Genomic DNA, 17,881 nt, shown 5'->3' with positions numbered 1-17,881 from the left:
CTCATCACCTGCAAGTCACGTGGGGTTGTCTATTATGCCTTGTTCTCCTGATGCAGCCTCCTCTACGTTGGTGAGATCCATTGTAAATTGGGGGGCCATCTTCTCAAGTAACTCCGCTCCATCCAACAAAAGCAGAACTTCTCAGTGGCCAAACATTTAATTCCAATTCCCATTCTGACATGTCAGTCCATGACCTCCTCTGATGCCACAAAGTGGCCACTCTCAGGGTGGAGGAGCAATACCTTATATTCCATCTGGGTAGCCTCCAACCTGAAAATCAATTTCTCTTTTATCATAAAAAAAATTCTCTTCCCCTCTCTTCTTCTATTCCCCATTCTGGCCTCTTACCTCTTCTCACCTGTCTATCACCTCCCTGAGTTCCCTCCTCCTTCCCTTTCTCCTCTTGTCCACTCCCCTCTCCTATCAGATTCCTCCTTCTCCAGCCCTTTATCATTCCCATCTGCTTGGATTCTCCTATTATGTTCCAGCTATCCTTTTTCCCCTCCCCACTAGTTTACTTTGGCTTCTTTTCCAGTTCTGAAGAAGGGCCTTGGTCCAAAACATCAACTGTTTATTCATTTCCATAGATGCTGCCTGACCTGCTTTTTTCCTCCAGCATTTTGTGTCTTACATTTAAAACTGACACTGAGATTTAATATACCAGTAACATTCAATACTTACATATACTTATAAACACTCAATAGGGATTTATTGAGAAATGAGACTTATTGGACAATTGCTTCCAGGAAGAAATCTTCTAAAAATAAAAAGTCACTTTCTTTTGATGAGGCACCAAAGGAAACTTTTGAGCAGCCACCTTTCCTTCTTCAGCACCATACTAAATGCCTTCTGGAAATCAATATACACTGTGTCTACTTCTTTCTTTGGCTTGGCTTGCTGAAATCCGTGCCGGACCCTCCTGTCAGTGCCACTGATTTGCCTTTATAACCATATAACCACAGAGCAATTACAGCACGGAAACAGGCCATCTCGGCCCTTCTAGTCCGTGCCGAATGCTTACTCTCACCTAGTCCCACTGACCCACACTCAGCCCATAACCCTCCATTCCTTTCCTGATATACCTATCAAATTTTACTTTAAATGACAATACCGAACCTGCCTCTACTACTTCTACTGGAAGCTCGTTCCACACAGCTACCACTCTCTGAGTAAAGAAATTCCCTCGTGTTACCCTTAAACTTTTGCCCCCTAACTCTCAACTCATGTCCTCTTGTTTGAATCTCCCCTACTCTCAATGGAAAAAGCCTATCCACATCAACTCTATCTATCCCCCTCATAATTTTAAATACCTCTATCAAGTCCCCCCTCAACCTTCTACGCTCCAAAGAATAAAGACCTAACTTGTTCAACCTTTCCCTGTAACTTAGGTGCTGAAACCCAGGTAACATTCTAGTAAATCTTCTCTGTACTCTCTCTATTTTGTTGACATCTTTCCTATAATTCGGTGACCAGAACTGTACACAATACTCCAAATTCGGCCTTACCAATGCCTTGTACAATTTTAACATTACATCCCAACTCCTATACTCAATGCTCTGATTTATAAAGGCCAACATACCAAAAGCTTTCTTCACCGCCCTATCCACATGAGATTCCACCTTCAGGGAACTATGCACCATTATTCCTAGATCACTCTGTTCTTCTGCATTCTTCAATGCCCTACCATTTACCATGTATGTCCTATTTGGATTATTCCTACCAAAATGTAGCACCTCACATTTATCAGCATTAAACTCCATCTGCCATCATTCAGCCCAATCTTCTAACTGGCCTAAATCTCTCTGCAAACTTTGAAAACCTACTTCATTATCTACAACGCCACCTACCTTAGTATCATCTACATACTTACTAATCCAATTTACCACCCCATCATCCAGATCATTAATGTATATGACAAACAACATTGGACCCAGTACAGATCCCTGAGGCACACCACTGGTCACCGGCCTCCAACCTGACAAACAGTTATCCACCACCACTCTCTGGAATCTCCCATCCAGCCACTGTTGAATCCATTTTACTACTTCAATATTAATACCTTTGGCTGTGGTTGTGGGAGATGAGACAATGCTATGTACTTGTTCCTGCAGAAACATGGCTCCAGGACAACATCCCATGCACCATCATCTTCAGGCGATACCACTCAGGGATTTCTGCTAACTGTGTTCTATGTGCTTTTTGTGACTGTGTGCACTGTGTTTTGCACATTGACCCCGGAGGAACACTTTCATTTAGCTGTGTACATGTGTGGTTGAATGATAACTGAATTTGAACTTGTGCAGCCTGTATGTTACATCCTCAAAGAACTCTAGCAAATTTATCAGCATGATCTCCCTTTCATAAAATCATGTTGACGCTACTTGATTATAGTATGATTTTCTGACTGTCCAGCCAATTCTACGTTCATAACAATCCAGCATTAATTCAACCAATAGGCTAATGGACCTATAGGTTCCTGTTTTCTGTCTCTCTCCCAATCTTTACCCGATTCACTGGGATCTTTCCAGAATCAAAGGAACTTGGGAAGATCTCAGATAATGCATTTATCACCTCAACAGCAAGTGGACTTGTCTGCCTCTTGCCCTAGTAGTTTAACCAGTATCTTTTCACTGGTGACAGTTGTCACTTAGTCCTTAAATTTTACATCACTGCAGTAATGGTCTCAATGTCTTCTATCAAAAGCCAGGCAGGATATTCCTTGATATCCTATTATTAATTTCCCAGTTTTATCCTTTTAGGAATTCTAGTCCTTTTTCATTTATTTCAAACCACTTACGGACTTTGTGTTATCTTTTGTACTAATCTACTTTCAAAATCTATTTTCTTTTTTATTGGTCATCCTTTGCTATTTTCTAAAATCACCTCAGCACACTAATCCTTGCTGTGTGATATACTTTTTTTCTTTTCCTTTTGACATCACCCTTACCTTCTATAGTTAGATACAGATGTGTTAACATTCCCATAGTCTTTATTACTCAATATCTTTGCTGATAATTATTTCCTTAAATGTCAACTGCTACACCTACTTGTTGATCTACTTTTCCATATACCGTAGCCAACTCTGCTCTTGCAACTTTGGAATGGACTTTTTAAAAAAACTTGAGACCCAAGTTTCACAAATCGACAGATGCTTCATTGTAGTAGCACATTTTAGAATAATTTTATCAGTGCAATGATATTCTTCACCTAACTGTATATTTTCATTATGTATTTTACTTTCTTCAATTCAGCTAAATTGGGAATGTGACGCAATAGGCCACACGGCGTAACAGCGCACTACATAACAATAACAGAAAACATTAAATGGCTTCCTGAGGACATTCTGTGACAAAAGACAAATGACAGCTAAAGTTACTTAATTAGTATGGGCCTGTTAGATCATTCTTTCTTACAGTAGAGAAGGATAATACTGTCTGTGAAGAGAAGGAGATTGCGAGGAATAATTAAATACTAGTTAAACTTGTTCAGCTTCATGATTGTGATTGGACTGTGAAGGGAAATAAGAGACTGTAAGAATACAGATGGATGTTACAGATGCTCTGATAACATTTGTGACATTTTGTAACAGCTCTAAGAGGACAAGAAATCTTACAATTGGATTGTGAGAGACTTTAGTTTTCCTCGAAGTAACAATGGTAAGAATCTTTGCTGATGTATGAATAAAAGGTGGTCTTGAACAAATGATAATCAAGCTATTTTATTTAATTTTAGTCTTTCTTAGAAGTAGAGGAAGAACTACAATTTTAGCATGAGCTTTCACAAATGACTAAAAATTAGGTGCTGGTTCAAAACTGAATTAAAATCCTACATCTAAATATTCAACATTACAATGTGAATTCATGGTTTTGTGCAAAACTTTTAATATTTTCCCAAAGACCTAACTAACTTTGAACGCCGTTATGGACAGTTCCAAACTCAGCTGCAAAAGCAAGAGGGTTGAGCATGGGGCTAGCAACCCCATCTCATAAAAACCTAGTGCCACCAAAATGCCAATAGAAGCCCCCAAAGACCTCATCCCTGGGAGAGGAAGGATACATCAAGAACACCAGCTACACCTGAGAACAATTTGGAAGACCAATGCCCCTGAATGGAAACTCCTACAAAGGTATGAATATGGCTCAGTCCATCATGGGTAAAGTTCTCCCCTCCATTCAGCACATTACATGGAGTGCAAGAGCAGGAAAGCAGCATCCATCATCAAGAACCCTCATCACCCTGGTCATGCTCTCCTCTCGATGCTGCCATTAAGAAGGTACGAGAACCTCAGGACTCACACTACCAGGTTCAGGAACAGTTATTCCCCCTCAACCATCAGGTTCTTGAACAGTGGGTTAACTTCCTTCAACTTCACTTGCCCGATCATTGAACTGTTCCCATGATCTATGCACTTACTGTCAAGGTCTCTTCACCTCATATTCTTGATATTTATTGTTTATTTATGATTATTATTTTCTATTTTGTATTTGCATAGTTTGTTGTCTTCTACACATTGGTTGTTTGTCCACCCTGGTGGTTGCAGTCTTTCATTGATTCTATTATGTTCTTGGATTTACTGAGTATGACGCAAGAAAACCAACCACAAGGTTGTATCTGGTGACATGCACGTACTTTGAGAATAAATTTACTTTGAACTTCAACTGGCCCAGGACTGAGAACTCTGGCAAGCTACTGTCAGCGGCCTAGACAAGGAGAGGAGATGGACTTATTAACTAACTTTCAATGAAAAACTGGACTATGTTAACAAGCAATGTTTACAGATAAAATTTTACACAATGCACAAATTAAACATTAGCTTGGGAGAGAAGAAGCCCTGAATCAAGTACTATCACTGCGCATAAATTAAAATACTAGGTATGGGAAGGAACAACTTGAAAAGGTATTCAGCCCCCACAACTATTTTCACATTTTCCTGTCCATTTTCTGAATTTAAAATATATTGCAGTAGAGTTTTGAGCCAATCTACAAAACATTTTGCATCATGTCAAATCAAAAGAAAAATTCCAAAACCTGTCAACAATTGACTAAAAAATTTAACTTTCATCAGGTGCAATACTGTAATTACCTTACTAACTCACCCAATTTGTTGATGGAGAAAATTGGAGGATCACCTGAATAAAGACCCCGCCCCCCCCCCCCCCCCCCCGCTTTCCGTGAGGTCCAACAGTATGGTAGATCTTCAACAGACCAAGCCAAAATGAAGACAAAAGGGCACTGAAGCTAAGTCAGGGAAACGGAAAAGCACAAGTCTGGAGAAGAGTACAAGAACATCTCAAAGGCACTGAATATATCTTGGAGCTCAGTACAGTCCATTGTGAAAAAATGGAAAAACTATGAAATCACAGCCGGACTACCTAGCTCTGAACTTAGTTGCTGGAGAAGAATGGCACTTGTAAGAGAGGCTACTGTGATGCCAACAGCCACTCTGTGTGAGCTGCAGAAGTCAATGGCTGCAACTGGAGATGAAATTCATGGCCTCACAATCTCAAAGGCCCTGCACAAAAAGGGTACGATGGAAAAGTGGCAAGAAAGAAGCCATTGCTTAAAAATAGCATATCCTTGCCCATAAAGACTTTGCAAAGCATCACTTAGAAGATACTGTAAAGATGTGTAAGTTTTTCTTGTGGCTGGGTAAGACTAAAGTGGAACTTTTTGGCCTTAACACTAAGCACTGTGTGTGGTGTAAATCTAATTCTGTGCGTCAGCCGAGTAACACCATCCCTACTGTAAAGTACGTCGGAGGTAGCACCCTGCTATGGAGATGACTTTCAGCAGCAGGGACTGAAAATCTGATCAGGATTGATGGGAAGATGAATGTAGCTAAATACAGGAAGCTCCTAGATAAAAACCTGTTAGCCTCGGCCAGATAGCTTAAACTGGGGAGGAAGCTCATCTTTCAGCAGGACTACGAACCAAAGCACACTGACTGCCAAAGCAACTATGGAGTGGCTTCAAATGTAGAAAATTGATGTCCTTAAGTGGCCCAGTCAGAGTCCAGACCTTAACCCAATTGGACATCTCTGGCAAGACCTCAAGATTCCTGTCCACTACTACTCCCCCAACTAACCTGGCACAGCTTGAGCAATTTTGCAAGGAGGAATGGGAAAATCTTGCTCCATCGTGTTGTGCAAAGCTAATAGAGACTTATCCGAAAAAGAACACTGGCTAAAATAGTTTTGAGAAGTGACTCAGTAAGTATTGAGCAAAGGGGGGGGGGGGTGAATACTTTTGAACTGCAGACATTTCAGTTTTTGAGTTAAGTTTTTCATGCTTTATAATCTTCCTTGTTTTTTGGGCTCTACTGTGAAAAAGGAAGCACATGATTCACAAATAAAAATTATCCGTTAAATTGATCAAAATCTCTGGTTGTAATACTTCTTTATGTGAACAAAGGGTTTGGGGCTGAATATTTTTACAGAAGAGGTGCCCGATTTGATACATAGGACTCATTAAAAATCCTTAGATACATTCCTGTACATCTTTTAACTGAAACTATTTGACAATTTGTTTAATGCACTGAATTTTGTCACATCATTTACAATGATTGTTCTAAATTGAAGATAAACTCTTATCATTTTTGCCATTGCTCCATTTCGGTCTTAAACCAGATCCCATTTAAGAATCATGTATTAATCTACCAAATTGCACAACCAAGAGTTACACCTTTAAAAGAAGTGACTTAACCATGATATCCAATGGCATTTTCTGTACTTGAGCCAAACATCTAAATATAATGTGTGTGTCTAACTTACTTGGTATATCTGCTGCAGGTGGCTACAAGGTCATTCCAGATTATTTTTGAACAATAAATAATCACATTATTTATTATTCAAAGAACAAAAGCTTAAAATAAAACAGCAAAATTAATGACTGAAGTAACAATCAGTGAGAAACTCATTTTCAAGTTCAATTGTCATTGAACCATACACAGGAATACAACCAAACAAAACAACGTTCCTCTGGGGCCAAGGGTCAATACACCGTGCCAGCAGTCACACACCACTCCCAGAGCTGCCCTACTCCATCTGATGCTGCTGCAGTCAGTGAGAGGATCGTTTCAAGACGTTTGTATCAAATCACTGCTGTTTCGTTTGATATTCTGACTTTCATTCATTTTCTTCCTCCTGCCTGGACGAATACATTTAGGCATTTTCATAGATGCTCCCTTCAATCTAGTCTCGCCCCAGAGAGTATTTTTTTATGTATCCTGACAATCCTTCTGACATTCGCAATGGCCTATCTTTGCAGCAAAGACAGTACAAAAGACAGGACCTAATCCCTTTGGTTTTAATGATATAAACCAGTGGTTCTCAATGTGGGCTATGTGGCCCACCCAAAGGGGTCCATGCCGGATTTCATAGGGGCTACAAGTAAAAAAACAAGAAACTGGCGGCCACAGGAGTTTCTGAATGCGCCACAAAAAAGTTTACTATTTTAATGAAATATTACTAAAGTACAGAAATAATAAAGAAATGATAATACTGCATGCAATTGAATTGAAACCCCTGAAAGAAATGAATGGGAACATAGGTTAGATGGTGTAAATGAGGCAGCAAAACAGCTCAGCCTGTGTTTGTGTGTGTGTATGTACAGTGTGTGGCAAGTCAGTTGGTCTCTCTGCTCCTGCTTGATCATGCAAAACTACCATTCACACCCTGCAGGAAGGGAAGGGATTTGGCTCTTCACAAAGTCACGATGTTGCATAAGGTACATGTCATGAATGCAACTCTTTCTCTGCTTTATATTGACAAACTAAAGGTTTCCCTCATGCAGTAAAGTGATTTGCTTTGATTTGGATTAATTTGCTATGCACTGGCTCCAGCATACAAAAGCACAGGAGGAGCCCAGTTGGGACGACAGATTCAAGCAGCCTCCTCCTGTTGCATGTTCCATGCTGTGACTCCACTTTGCAGGAGCAAAGCACCAGTCCAATTTTGTTTTGAAAGCCATAATATAACTAGCCCCCACCACCCTGTTGGGCAAAGCATGCTAAATGCTCACCACCCCTTATGTGGAAAAGTACTTCAAAGCCTCCATTACATCCTGGTGACCGGAACTATAATTAGAGTTCAACATGTGATCTCAACAGAACGCAATATATTCTCAGCATGCCTGCCTCTCACTAACAGCATAGAATTACACACAAACTAAGCATTGAAATCATGTGTGTGAGGGGTTTATACTACACGCATTTCATCTGCCACCACCCCCACAATCTACTTCTCACCCAGGCCCAATAGCCTTCTATTGCCCGGTCCCCATCATAAGCATCACCTGAAATGCATCAATGCTCTCAGCTTCATCCACATTCCCACCATTCTCTCTGAAAAATTCCTTAAATTCTTTATTTGATGTTATAGTGACCGTCTTGCATTTTTTCCCTCTTTCAGGCATAATTCAACAAAATGTTTACTTGCTTAATTGCTCAATAATGGTTGATGACTAAAACTGCTCGACCCCTCCCCCTCACCAATTCCAAGTTCTGTAAGGAAGATGTGCTCTGTCCATTTTATTCTCCTATTTACTACGCTACACTTGTCTAGACCTACCATAGTCCCACTAAGTTGCAGATCATATTCAGTTTTTAGGGTTAGAATCAGAAACATTTGATCCTCCGAATAAAATTATAATTGAAACTAAACCATCAGAATCAGATTTATTATCACTGATATATGTTGTGAAACTTATCGCTTTGTGGTGGCAGTACAGTGCAGAACACAAGATATGCTATTAAATATAATAACAAATAAGGACTGTATAAAAATTTAAATAAGTATTGCAAAAATAGTGAGGAAGTGTTCTTGGGTTCATCGTCTATTTAGAAATCTGATGGCGGAGGGAAAGAAGCTGTGCCTAAAACACTGAGTGTGCATCCTCAGGCTGCTGTACTTCCTCTCTGATCACAGTAATGAGAAGATGGCATGACCTGGGTAATGAGGGTCCTTAATGATGGATGCTGCTTTCTAAAAGCATCGCTGAAGGTATCCTTGAGGCTGGAGTGTATAATGGCATACATTAAAAAACTGCATGCATTTCTCTAGTGTCATTTAGAACACACAGGATTATCTCCAATTGCTTCACAGACCTAAAAGTACCTTTTCCCTTGTTGCCATGGTTCTAGCACAATAACTACAGCTGGCAAACTTTCTGACCAAGCTCCTTCAGCACCTTCCCAGGTGCAATCTAATATTTCTTTGAGCGGCTGCTGGGGAATTCCATCAATTCCAAAACTGATGGCACTCCCTGGCAGCAGCACGATGAAATGTGCTCACTCCATCTGTGCTAGCCTTGCTCAAGCACAGGATCGAAAGCCCCACGTATTTGAATGGATTGGAATAGCTGCAAGGTAGATGGGCAAATACAGTGTCATTTACTTCCTTTTGAATGAGTTTCCTCAGTGCTAGTACTTCAGTGTATATAGACAAAAAAAATTAATGTTTTAATTTCTTCAACATTTCAGGACACAGGCCTGAAGAATGTTTGAGTCATTCATTTTTAGCCAAAGATACCAATTGTACTTGTACTATCTAACTTAGCCTGACCAAAGGCTGCAGTGAAACTTCCTGCCTCAAATAATTCAATTTCCCACAGGCTGTATAAGCAGAATAGAGAACTTCTAAATCCTTTTACTGCTAATTGACTCAAAAATATTCCATTCTAGTACTGAGATACCAAGTTCTCCAGACTTGCACATCTACACTGTAACCCAAAGCACATGGTGCAACATACACTACAACCTTGATTAATTTTCAGAATAAATTGCTGAAAATGTACCAACATGCTTTTATTTTACTAACAGAATTAGTTTGATGACAGGCTCTAGGTATTTTCCAGTAAAACTTGGTTGAAAGCCTTCATGGCAAGTACTTGTTCAGAGGTAGGTACTCTCAGCAACTCACTCCACATGCATTTTCAGTTACTGTTTGCACGGAAGATTAAACACATGTCCTTTGGCCTCTAACTACCAAAAGGCAGTCAACTCTCTTCCAACATTAAAAGTTTAAAGGGCCTAGCTGACTTTGCAGTGAATACAACTGCATGAAAGCCGAGGGTCTCCTCGCTGGGCAAATTCAGAACTACTGCCGTCCTGTTCAGGATATAGGTAACATCTTGCATCAGTGGAATACAGAAACCACTTCTCAGTAAAGCAATATGCAATTCATAATTTAGTGTACAGAGTGTGCGCACAGTTTACACAGTAGCTACAGAAGGGTATGGGAATTATTAAAAAGAGAACTAATGTAAGAGTCATTGGTCAGAGAGCAAGCAAGATCAGATACTAAATTACAAGTAAAAACAAACTGAGGATGTAGTAATTAGCATTGTGACAAAAATATGTACTTCATCTTTTTATAATGGGTAAGTAGCAATGAGAAGTGACTCAGTATTGCCATCCTTCCTCAACTCCCTATGAAGGACCTCTTCCCCTTTCTACCCATTTCATTGGTACCAATGTGCACCGCAACCTCTGTACGCTCACTCTCCCTCTTGAGAATCTTCTGCAGCCACTCCTGGACTATCGAGACTCCTGTTGCTATTGCACTACCTGACTTTACCCTTCCCTGCTGAGACTCAGAGCCAGCCACAGTGGCTTGGCCTGGCTGCTGCTGCTACTGTGCCATCTACCTCCACCCCCACCTGAGGGGAATGGCCACAGGGGAACCCTGCACTGTGCTTACTCCCCTCACTTCTTCTGGTGGTCACCCATCTATGATCTGAAGCCTGAACTCTCGGGCGGGAGGCAGAAGAAAGGAAATTATAGGCCAGTTAGCCTGAATTCAGTGGTTGGGAAGATGTTGGAGTCCACTATTACAGATGAGGTTTCTGGGTATTTGGAGGTACATGATAAAGTAGGCCAAAGTCAACATGGTTTCCTTAAGAGGAAATCTTGCTGGACAAATCTGTTAGAATTCTTCGAGGAAATAACAGGCAGGGTAAACAAAGGGGAGCAAATAGATGTCGTTTACTTGGATTTTCAAAAGCCTCTGAGAAGGTTCTGTGCACGAGCCTGCTTAACAAGGTAAGAGCCCATGATATTTCAGGAACGGTACTAGCATGGGCAGAAGATTGGCTTACTGGCAAAAGGCAAAGGATTCTGCAGGGGTCGATATTGGTGCTTTGCATGACAGAATTGATGGCTTTGTAGCCAAGTTTTCAGAAGATGCGACGATAGGTGGAAGAGCAGATAGTGTTGAGGAAGCACGGAGTCTGCAGAAAGACTGAGACAGATTGGGAAAATGGGCAAAGACATGGCAGATGGAACATAGTGTAGGGAAGTGTATGGTCATGCACTTTGTTAGAAGAGATAAAGGTGTAGACTATTTTCTAAACAGAGAAAATTCAAAAATCTTAAGTGCAAAGAGACTTGGGAGTCACTGTGCAGGAATCCTTAAAACTTACAGGCTGTGTCAGTGGTAATGTAGGCAAATGTAAAGTTAGCAATCATTTTGAAAGGATTAGAACACAAGAGCAAGGATAAAATGCTGAGGCTTTAGAAAGCATTGGTCACACTGCACTTGGTGTACTGTGAGCACTATAGGGCCCCTTATTGAAGAAAAGATGTGCTGGCAGTGGAGAGGGTCAGAGGAGAATTATTCCAGGATTGTAAGGGTTAATGTATGAGGAATGTTCGATGGCTCTGGATCTGTGCTCACTGGAGTTTAGAAGAGGCAAGGAGGTAAAATCTCATTGAAACCTATCAAATTTTGAAAGGCGTAGATAGAAAAAGTGGATGAATCAGAATAGAGGGACGCCCATTTAGAACAGCGATGAGGAGGAGTTGGTTTTTTTTTTGCCCAGAGGGTGACGAATCTGTGGAATTCTGAGACTGTAAGGTTCTTTATTAGTCAGGATGTCAAAGGCAGAAGAATGAAGTTTAGAGGGATAATGAATCTGCCATGATGGAATGGTGGAGCAGACTCAATGGGCCAAGTGGCCTAATTCTGTTCCTATGCTTTGTGGTCTAAGATAAAGCCCTTCCCCATCTCTGGGTGTCTTTTGTTTCCCCAAGAGGGTGGAGTATTTACTCTGATTCATCCCATGATTTCAGTCCACAGAGTCACTTATTACCTCACAGGACTGTTAAATGTCAGCCACAATGCTCAGGGAGGCAGATAAGCAAGATCGACACCGAAAAAAAGTTCGGCTTGTTAGCAATCATCCAAATGTTCAAAGTAAATTTATTATCAAAGTCCGTGTACGTCACCATATATTGTACTACCCTGAGATTCATTTTCTTGTAGACATTCACAGCAGAACAAAGAAATACAACAGAGTAAATAAAAATCTACACACAAACTACATTGTCTGATGTTACACATGCTGCACCTGGCCCAGCACCTCCTCCCTCACTACCACTCAGGGCCCGAAACAATCCTTCCAGGTGAGGCGACACTTCACCGTGAGTCTGTTTGGGGTCATCTACTGTGTCCGGTGCTCCCAGTGTGGCCCCTTGTATATTCGTGAGACCCGCCGTAGATTGGGAGACAGCTTTGCCGAGCATCTACGCTCCATCTGCCAGAACAAGCGGGATCTCCCAGTGGTCGCCCATTTTAATTCCACTTCCCATTCCCATATGTCCATCCATGGCCTCCTCCACTGTCGTGAAGAGGTCACACTTAGATTGGAGGAACAACACCTTGTATTCCATTTGGGTAGCCTCCAATCTGGTGGCATGAACATCGATTTCTTGTTACCGGAAGCTTACCTCCCACCCCCCTCCTTCACCACTTCCCATCCTCTTTTCCCCTCCCTCACCTTATCTCCTTGCCCACCCATCTCCTCCCTCTGGTGCTCTCCCCCCCCCCCCCACCTTTTTCTTCCTACCATGGCCTTCTGTCTCTTTCACCAATCAACTTCCTAGCTCTTTACTTCATACTTCCCCCTCCAAGTTTCACCTATCACCTTGTGTTTCTCTCCCTCTCTCCCCCCACCTTTTAAATCTACTCCCCAGCTTTTTTTCTTCAGCCCTGCCAAAGGGTTCCTGCCGGAAACGTCAACTCTACTCTTTTCCATAGATGCTGCCTGGCCTGCTGAGTTCCTCCAGCATTTTGTGTGTGTTGCTCGGATTTCCAGCATCTGCAGATGGATGGAGCTGAGTTCACTGGAACTCAACCCACACAGGGCTTGAAATGCCATCGTTTCTGCAGTGAAAACAATTTGCCAACAGTATCACAATGAGGCAGTTCCGACTATCACCATAGTGCCGACCATTAAACTCCAGCCATCCCGATTCTGCGTGTGCCAAAGTCACAACAAAGCCATGCATTCCAACATGGGGCCCGTGAGAGTAATTGTGGTCCATCACGTTTGCCAGAAGATTGCACCGTGAATAGTTTCAGGGTCGCTGCCTGTTGGCACCTTTGAAAAGATAATTGTGTGTTTGAACCATTCAAAATGCCTGCGAGGGGACGGGCAATGCCCCTTTATTGGGCGTAATGTGAGCAGTATTATTCTAAAAAGTACTTAGTATCAAAAAGAGGAAGTCGTTTATGAAATTCTGAACTGATGACTAATCTGAAATAATTTTTATGGGCTGCAAGTGGTGTTTTATTCCCCCCTCTATTCTGGGGATGACAGCGGGAGAGACCTTAATGAGAGCTGGGGACAGCCCCTCCCCCAGCCCCCACACCTGAGGGAAGAAAGGCAAGTAAGTACTGGAGTCGGTAGGGAGACGTACAAGATAAAGTTTGTTTTAAAACTGGAGAGGCAGCGGCTAGGACGCTTCCCGCCGCAGGCAAGGGGGAAGGCACTCACCTTGAGCGGGGCATCCAGCAGCCTGTGAACGCCTGCCACTTGCGCGATGAGGGGGATGGCTTCGTACAGGTTGTAAACCGGCGGTCTCCTGGGCTCGGGGAAGTTGGTGCAAACGAACGGGTCCACGTCATCCAGAAACTGGACCCTGCACGCTACGGTCGCCATGGCAGCCGTTCGGGGGCCTCGTCCCTCACACGGTGACTGAGCCCCAGATCCAGAGAAGCCGGCTACGGCTGCCGTGCTCGCATCCCGTGTCGCCAGCGCCAGATGTTGTTCTCCGGCTCCGACGCAACCAGGAAGTGAAGTGAGTCAGCCCGAAGCTTAAAAGGGCACAAGTGTCCCGACCCGTCTGCCGCTCGCTTAATCTTTCGCCTTCAGCAACCTGCAAGATGTTATTTTTAAATTTCTTCTCTTGACGGTGTTATTGTGACAACTGCGTCTGAATTTTTTTTAAAAAAGACATTGCAGTAACCTCCTGCGCAAGATGAACTGAGAATGAATCACGGGCAGCGGAGCGATTCGAAGAATTTCCCTCGGGAGATTGCAGGAGTCCTATTTGTCTGCATGTAAGCGCTGCAGTGTCACATGTGGCGGTGTTACATCTTGAGTCAGAAGCTTTCCAAATGGCACAGTGTATCCTGGCGTGTCATTTGTACATAACAAGCTTGCCAAATCACCCTTTGAACCTTTAAACACATATGAGTATTGACTAGTTTCTACCGAAGGAACGCTGTTGTTTTGCTTATTTTACATCAATGTGATTTGTTTTTTTAAATCATTAATTATGTCCCCTTTTGTATCAGGATAATGCTTTGGGCATCTCTTGTTTGGGGTATTTTGCCTCACCTCTGTAGATATAACTGGTCATAAAAAATAGTGAAAAATAAGAGAAGGTAAATGGCAAACGCAAAATGCTGCAAGTCTCCTCCACCATTCAACATGATCTCTAATAATCCAATATCCCAATACAACATTCCTGCTAGGTTTCCCTAATCTTTCATGTAGTTTGTCTACCCAATGTATCCATCTCCTTAATCATATTCAATGACTTTGAGTGGAGAACCATCCTCCGAGAGTAAATTTCAGCACGGTCCTAAATATCTTGCCCTGTATGTTGAGACGCTGACCACCAGTATGTACTGGAATCCAGAGCCAGGGAAATGGCCAGTCTGTCAAGGCCTATCAGAATTTTGGACCATTGAATGAGATCTCTTCTCATTCTTCTCAACTCCAGTGAATAAATATCATCTCATACTATTGCCTTGTTATCTCAGGGATCAGTCTGGTGAATCTTCAATCTATATAAATCTTTTTGTAGGAGAGGAGTCCAAAAGAGCATCAAGATCTCCAGGTCCTACTGTCCGACTATAAAAATAAATGTAAGGGTTACAAGCAATGGCTCACCAAACCTTTGAATAATTGGAATTCAAACTGGCATTTATCACAGAATTTAGATTTCAAACTGCTTAACTTAAAATGAAATGTGATGTTTAAAACTTTTCCGTGAAAATTCTGGAGATATATAATAAAGTGAACCTAGTTTCATTCTGATACACAAGGCAACCTTATTCTCTCTGTGAATTATGAGAGGGAGTAAAGGCTATTACAGGAAAGTACCATACTCACAAGAATTTATGGATTGGTGATAACATATCTTCCTCGCTGAGGATCAACACTGGTACACCTTGGGTGTGTGCTTGGTCCACTGCTCTACTCTCTCTGTACATGTGACTGTGTGGCTGAAATACCATCTATAAATTTGCTCTGACAATACAACCATTGCTAGTAGAATCAGAGGTGGTGATGAGAGGGTGTACAGGAGTGAGATATGTCAACTAGTGGAGGGATGCCGCAGCAACAACCTTGCACTCAACGTCAGTAAGACGAGAGAGCTGATTGTGGACTTCAGGAAGGGTAAGACAAAGGAACACATACCAATCCTCATAGAGTGATCAGAAGTGGAGAGAGTGAGCAGCTTCAAGTTCCTGGGTGTCATGATCTCTGAGGATCTAACCTGGTCCCAACATTATCAATGCAGTTATAAAGAAGGCAAGACAGCGGCTATACTTTATTATGAGTTTGAAGAGATTTGGCATGTCAACAATACACTCAAAAACTTCTATAGTTGTACCATGGAGAGCATTCTGACAGGCTGCATCACTGTCTGGTTTGGGGCGGGGGGGGGGGGGGGCTACTGTACAGGACCGAAAGAAGCTGCAGAAGTTTGTAAATCTAGTCAGCTCCATCTTGGGTACTAGCCTACAAAGTACCAGGACATCTCTCGGGAATGGTGTCTCAGAAAGGCAGTGTCCATTATTAAAGACCTCCAGCACCCAGGGCTTGCCCTTTTCTCGCTGTTACCATCAGGTAGGAGGTACAGAAGCGTGAAGGCACACACTCAGTGATTCAGGAGCAGCTTCTTCCCCTCTGCCGTCTGATTTCTAAATGGACATTGAGTCTTTGGACACTACCTCACTTTTTCTTTAATATGCAGTATTTCTGTTTTTGCATTTTTTAATCTATTCAATTAATGTAATTGATTTATTTGTTTATTATTATTTTTATTTATTTTTCTCTGCTAAGTTATGTATTGCATTGAACTGCTGCTAAGTTAACAAATTTCACATCACATCCCAGTGATAATAAAGCTGATTCTGAAAGTCACCACAGAACCCTGCTTGCCCTAATGTCCTTCTGGAAAAAATACCAGTTACTCTTTCTTCCATTGTTCCCTGTGAGAGTCCATATAACCACTTCATAGGATGGAAATGAAATGTCCCTAAAGTGATTAAGCAAGGTAAACATTGATAAATCAATGGTCCAACACCACCATCTTTGGGAAATTAATGATGGCTAATACTGTACTTGCACACTCAACACACAGCTCCTGTCAACATGTTACTTCAAAGCCATTGAAGTCATTCCCTTAAAAAACTTAACCCATGAAAGTTTTGGACTTCTCCAATAGCTCACTGAATCTATTCAGTGAGTTAGAGACCAAGAAGTTTCAGCTATGATCAGCAGTCCCAATGCAGTTAGACAAGCCTGGCTGGGGTGGGTCAGATGGTTGGAGCTTCTGTTTCTCTGTAGTAACTGGTGACCCCTGCTGGGAGGATGTTGGTGTGGCTATTAGGCATGAAGATTATTTGATTTGACTGCTGGTGTTTGAAGCGTCTGTCAGAATTAGAAAGGAAAACATATAATAGCCACACACAAAGCACCAGGGATTGACAAACATACAATCATAAAGAACAAGGATTGCATTTGTATATCACCTGTCCTAACCCTGGTCTGTAACAGAGAGCCTCAAAGCCAAAGTAAAAAAATTGACATCTTAGTGACAGCAGACAAATTATCCACAGAAACATATGAACTGTCTTCATTTGGTGATTAAGTGTTGGCTGTGGCACTGGAATGAAAAGTTGACCAATGAGAAATTACTGTAGAAACTTCCCACCCAGTAATCTGCCTTTTCCAAAAGCACCCTCCTGGAAAGGGTGATAGAACTATTAAATCAACAACTTCATACTACCTTAAAAGTTTCTCCCCCCTCCCAGACAATTAATCTGATCAACTATTCTAGTTACCTCCCCGCCCCCTCTATCTATTACCTCTTTCACTGCACTGCACCGTAAAAATGCTGTTTGCTTTGTAAATGTGACGGTATTTATGTATTTCTGCACATTTTATTCACATCCGTAATTTAACCTCTAAGTTTATTTTTATTTAATTCTTTATGCTTTATAATTGTTGAATGTTGTTGCTTTTATTGCATATAGCCACAGCTAATTCCTAATAGATGTAAATGCACATGGTGAATAAAATTGATCCTCGGTCCTTAATCCTTAATGCATGTATGCCCTCCATAACAGTAACATTAAAATTGAAGTTTTTCTTATTCACCAGAGAATACTGAAAATAATGGTAAAGAATCAGCCTAGATCTTTGACCAAAAGATTGGACTGGGGCTTGGCCCCACAGCTTTTTGACTTTGTGATAAGGAGCCCATCCCCATAAGTGTCATTTTATGAGTATCGGGTCAGTTTACTTAGACTTTCGGAGTGGAGTAATTGTAAAATGATTGATAACTGCACTATTTGATATCTCT

At 41.7% G+C, this 17,881-nt stretch overlaps 1 protein-coding gene across 4 annotated transcripts in view; it reads right to left on the bottom strand.

The window, feature by feature from the left end:
• The window catches only part of fhod1 (formin homology 2 domain containing 1), a 305,371-nt gene extending 290,983 nt beyond the window's left edge, over nucleotides 1-14,388 (bottom strand). For 2 of the 4 annotated variants that reach the window (XM_073069862.1, XM_073069863.1), the window contains exon 1: nucleotides 13,774-14,388. In XM_073069862.1, the coding sequence (XP_072925963.1) occupies nucleotides 13,774-13,938 (165 nt within the window). In that variant the 5' untranslated portion in view covers nucleotides 13,939-14,388. The remainder of the gene's footprint in view (nucleotides 1-13,773) is intronic. The other 2 variants (XM_073069864.1, XM_073069865.1) reach the window with 1 other exon arrangement.
• Between the last annotated feature and the right edge of the window lie 3,493 nt (nucleotides 14,389-17,881).

The sequence above is a fragment of the Hemitrygon akajei genome, chromosome 17 (assembly GCF_048418815.1).
Source record: "Hemitrygon akajei chromosome 17, sHemAka1.3, whole genome shotgun sequence".
NCBI classification, from domain to species: Eukaryota; Metazoa; Chordata; class Chondrichthyes; order Myliobatiformes; family Dasyatidae; genus Hemitrygon; species Hemitrygon akajei.
The sequence above is the reverse complement of the archived record's forward strand: the minus strand, read 5'-3'. Positions and strand labels throughout refer to the sequence as shown.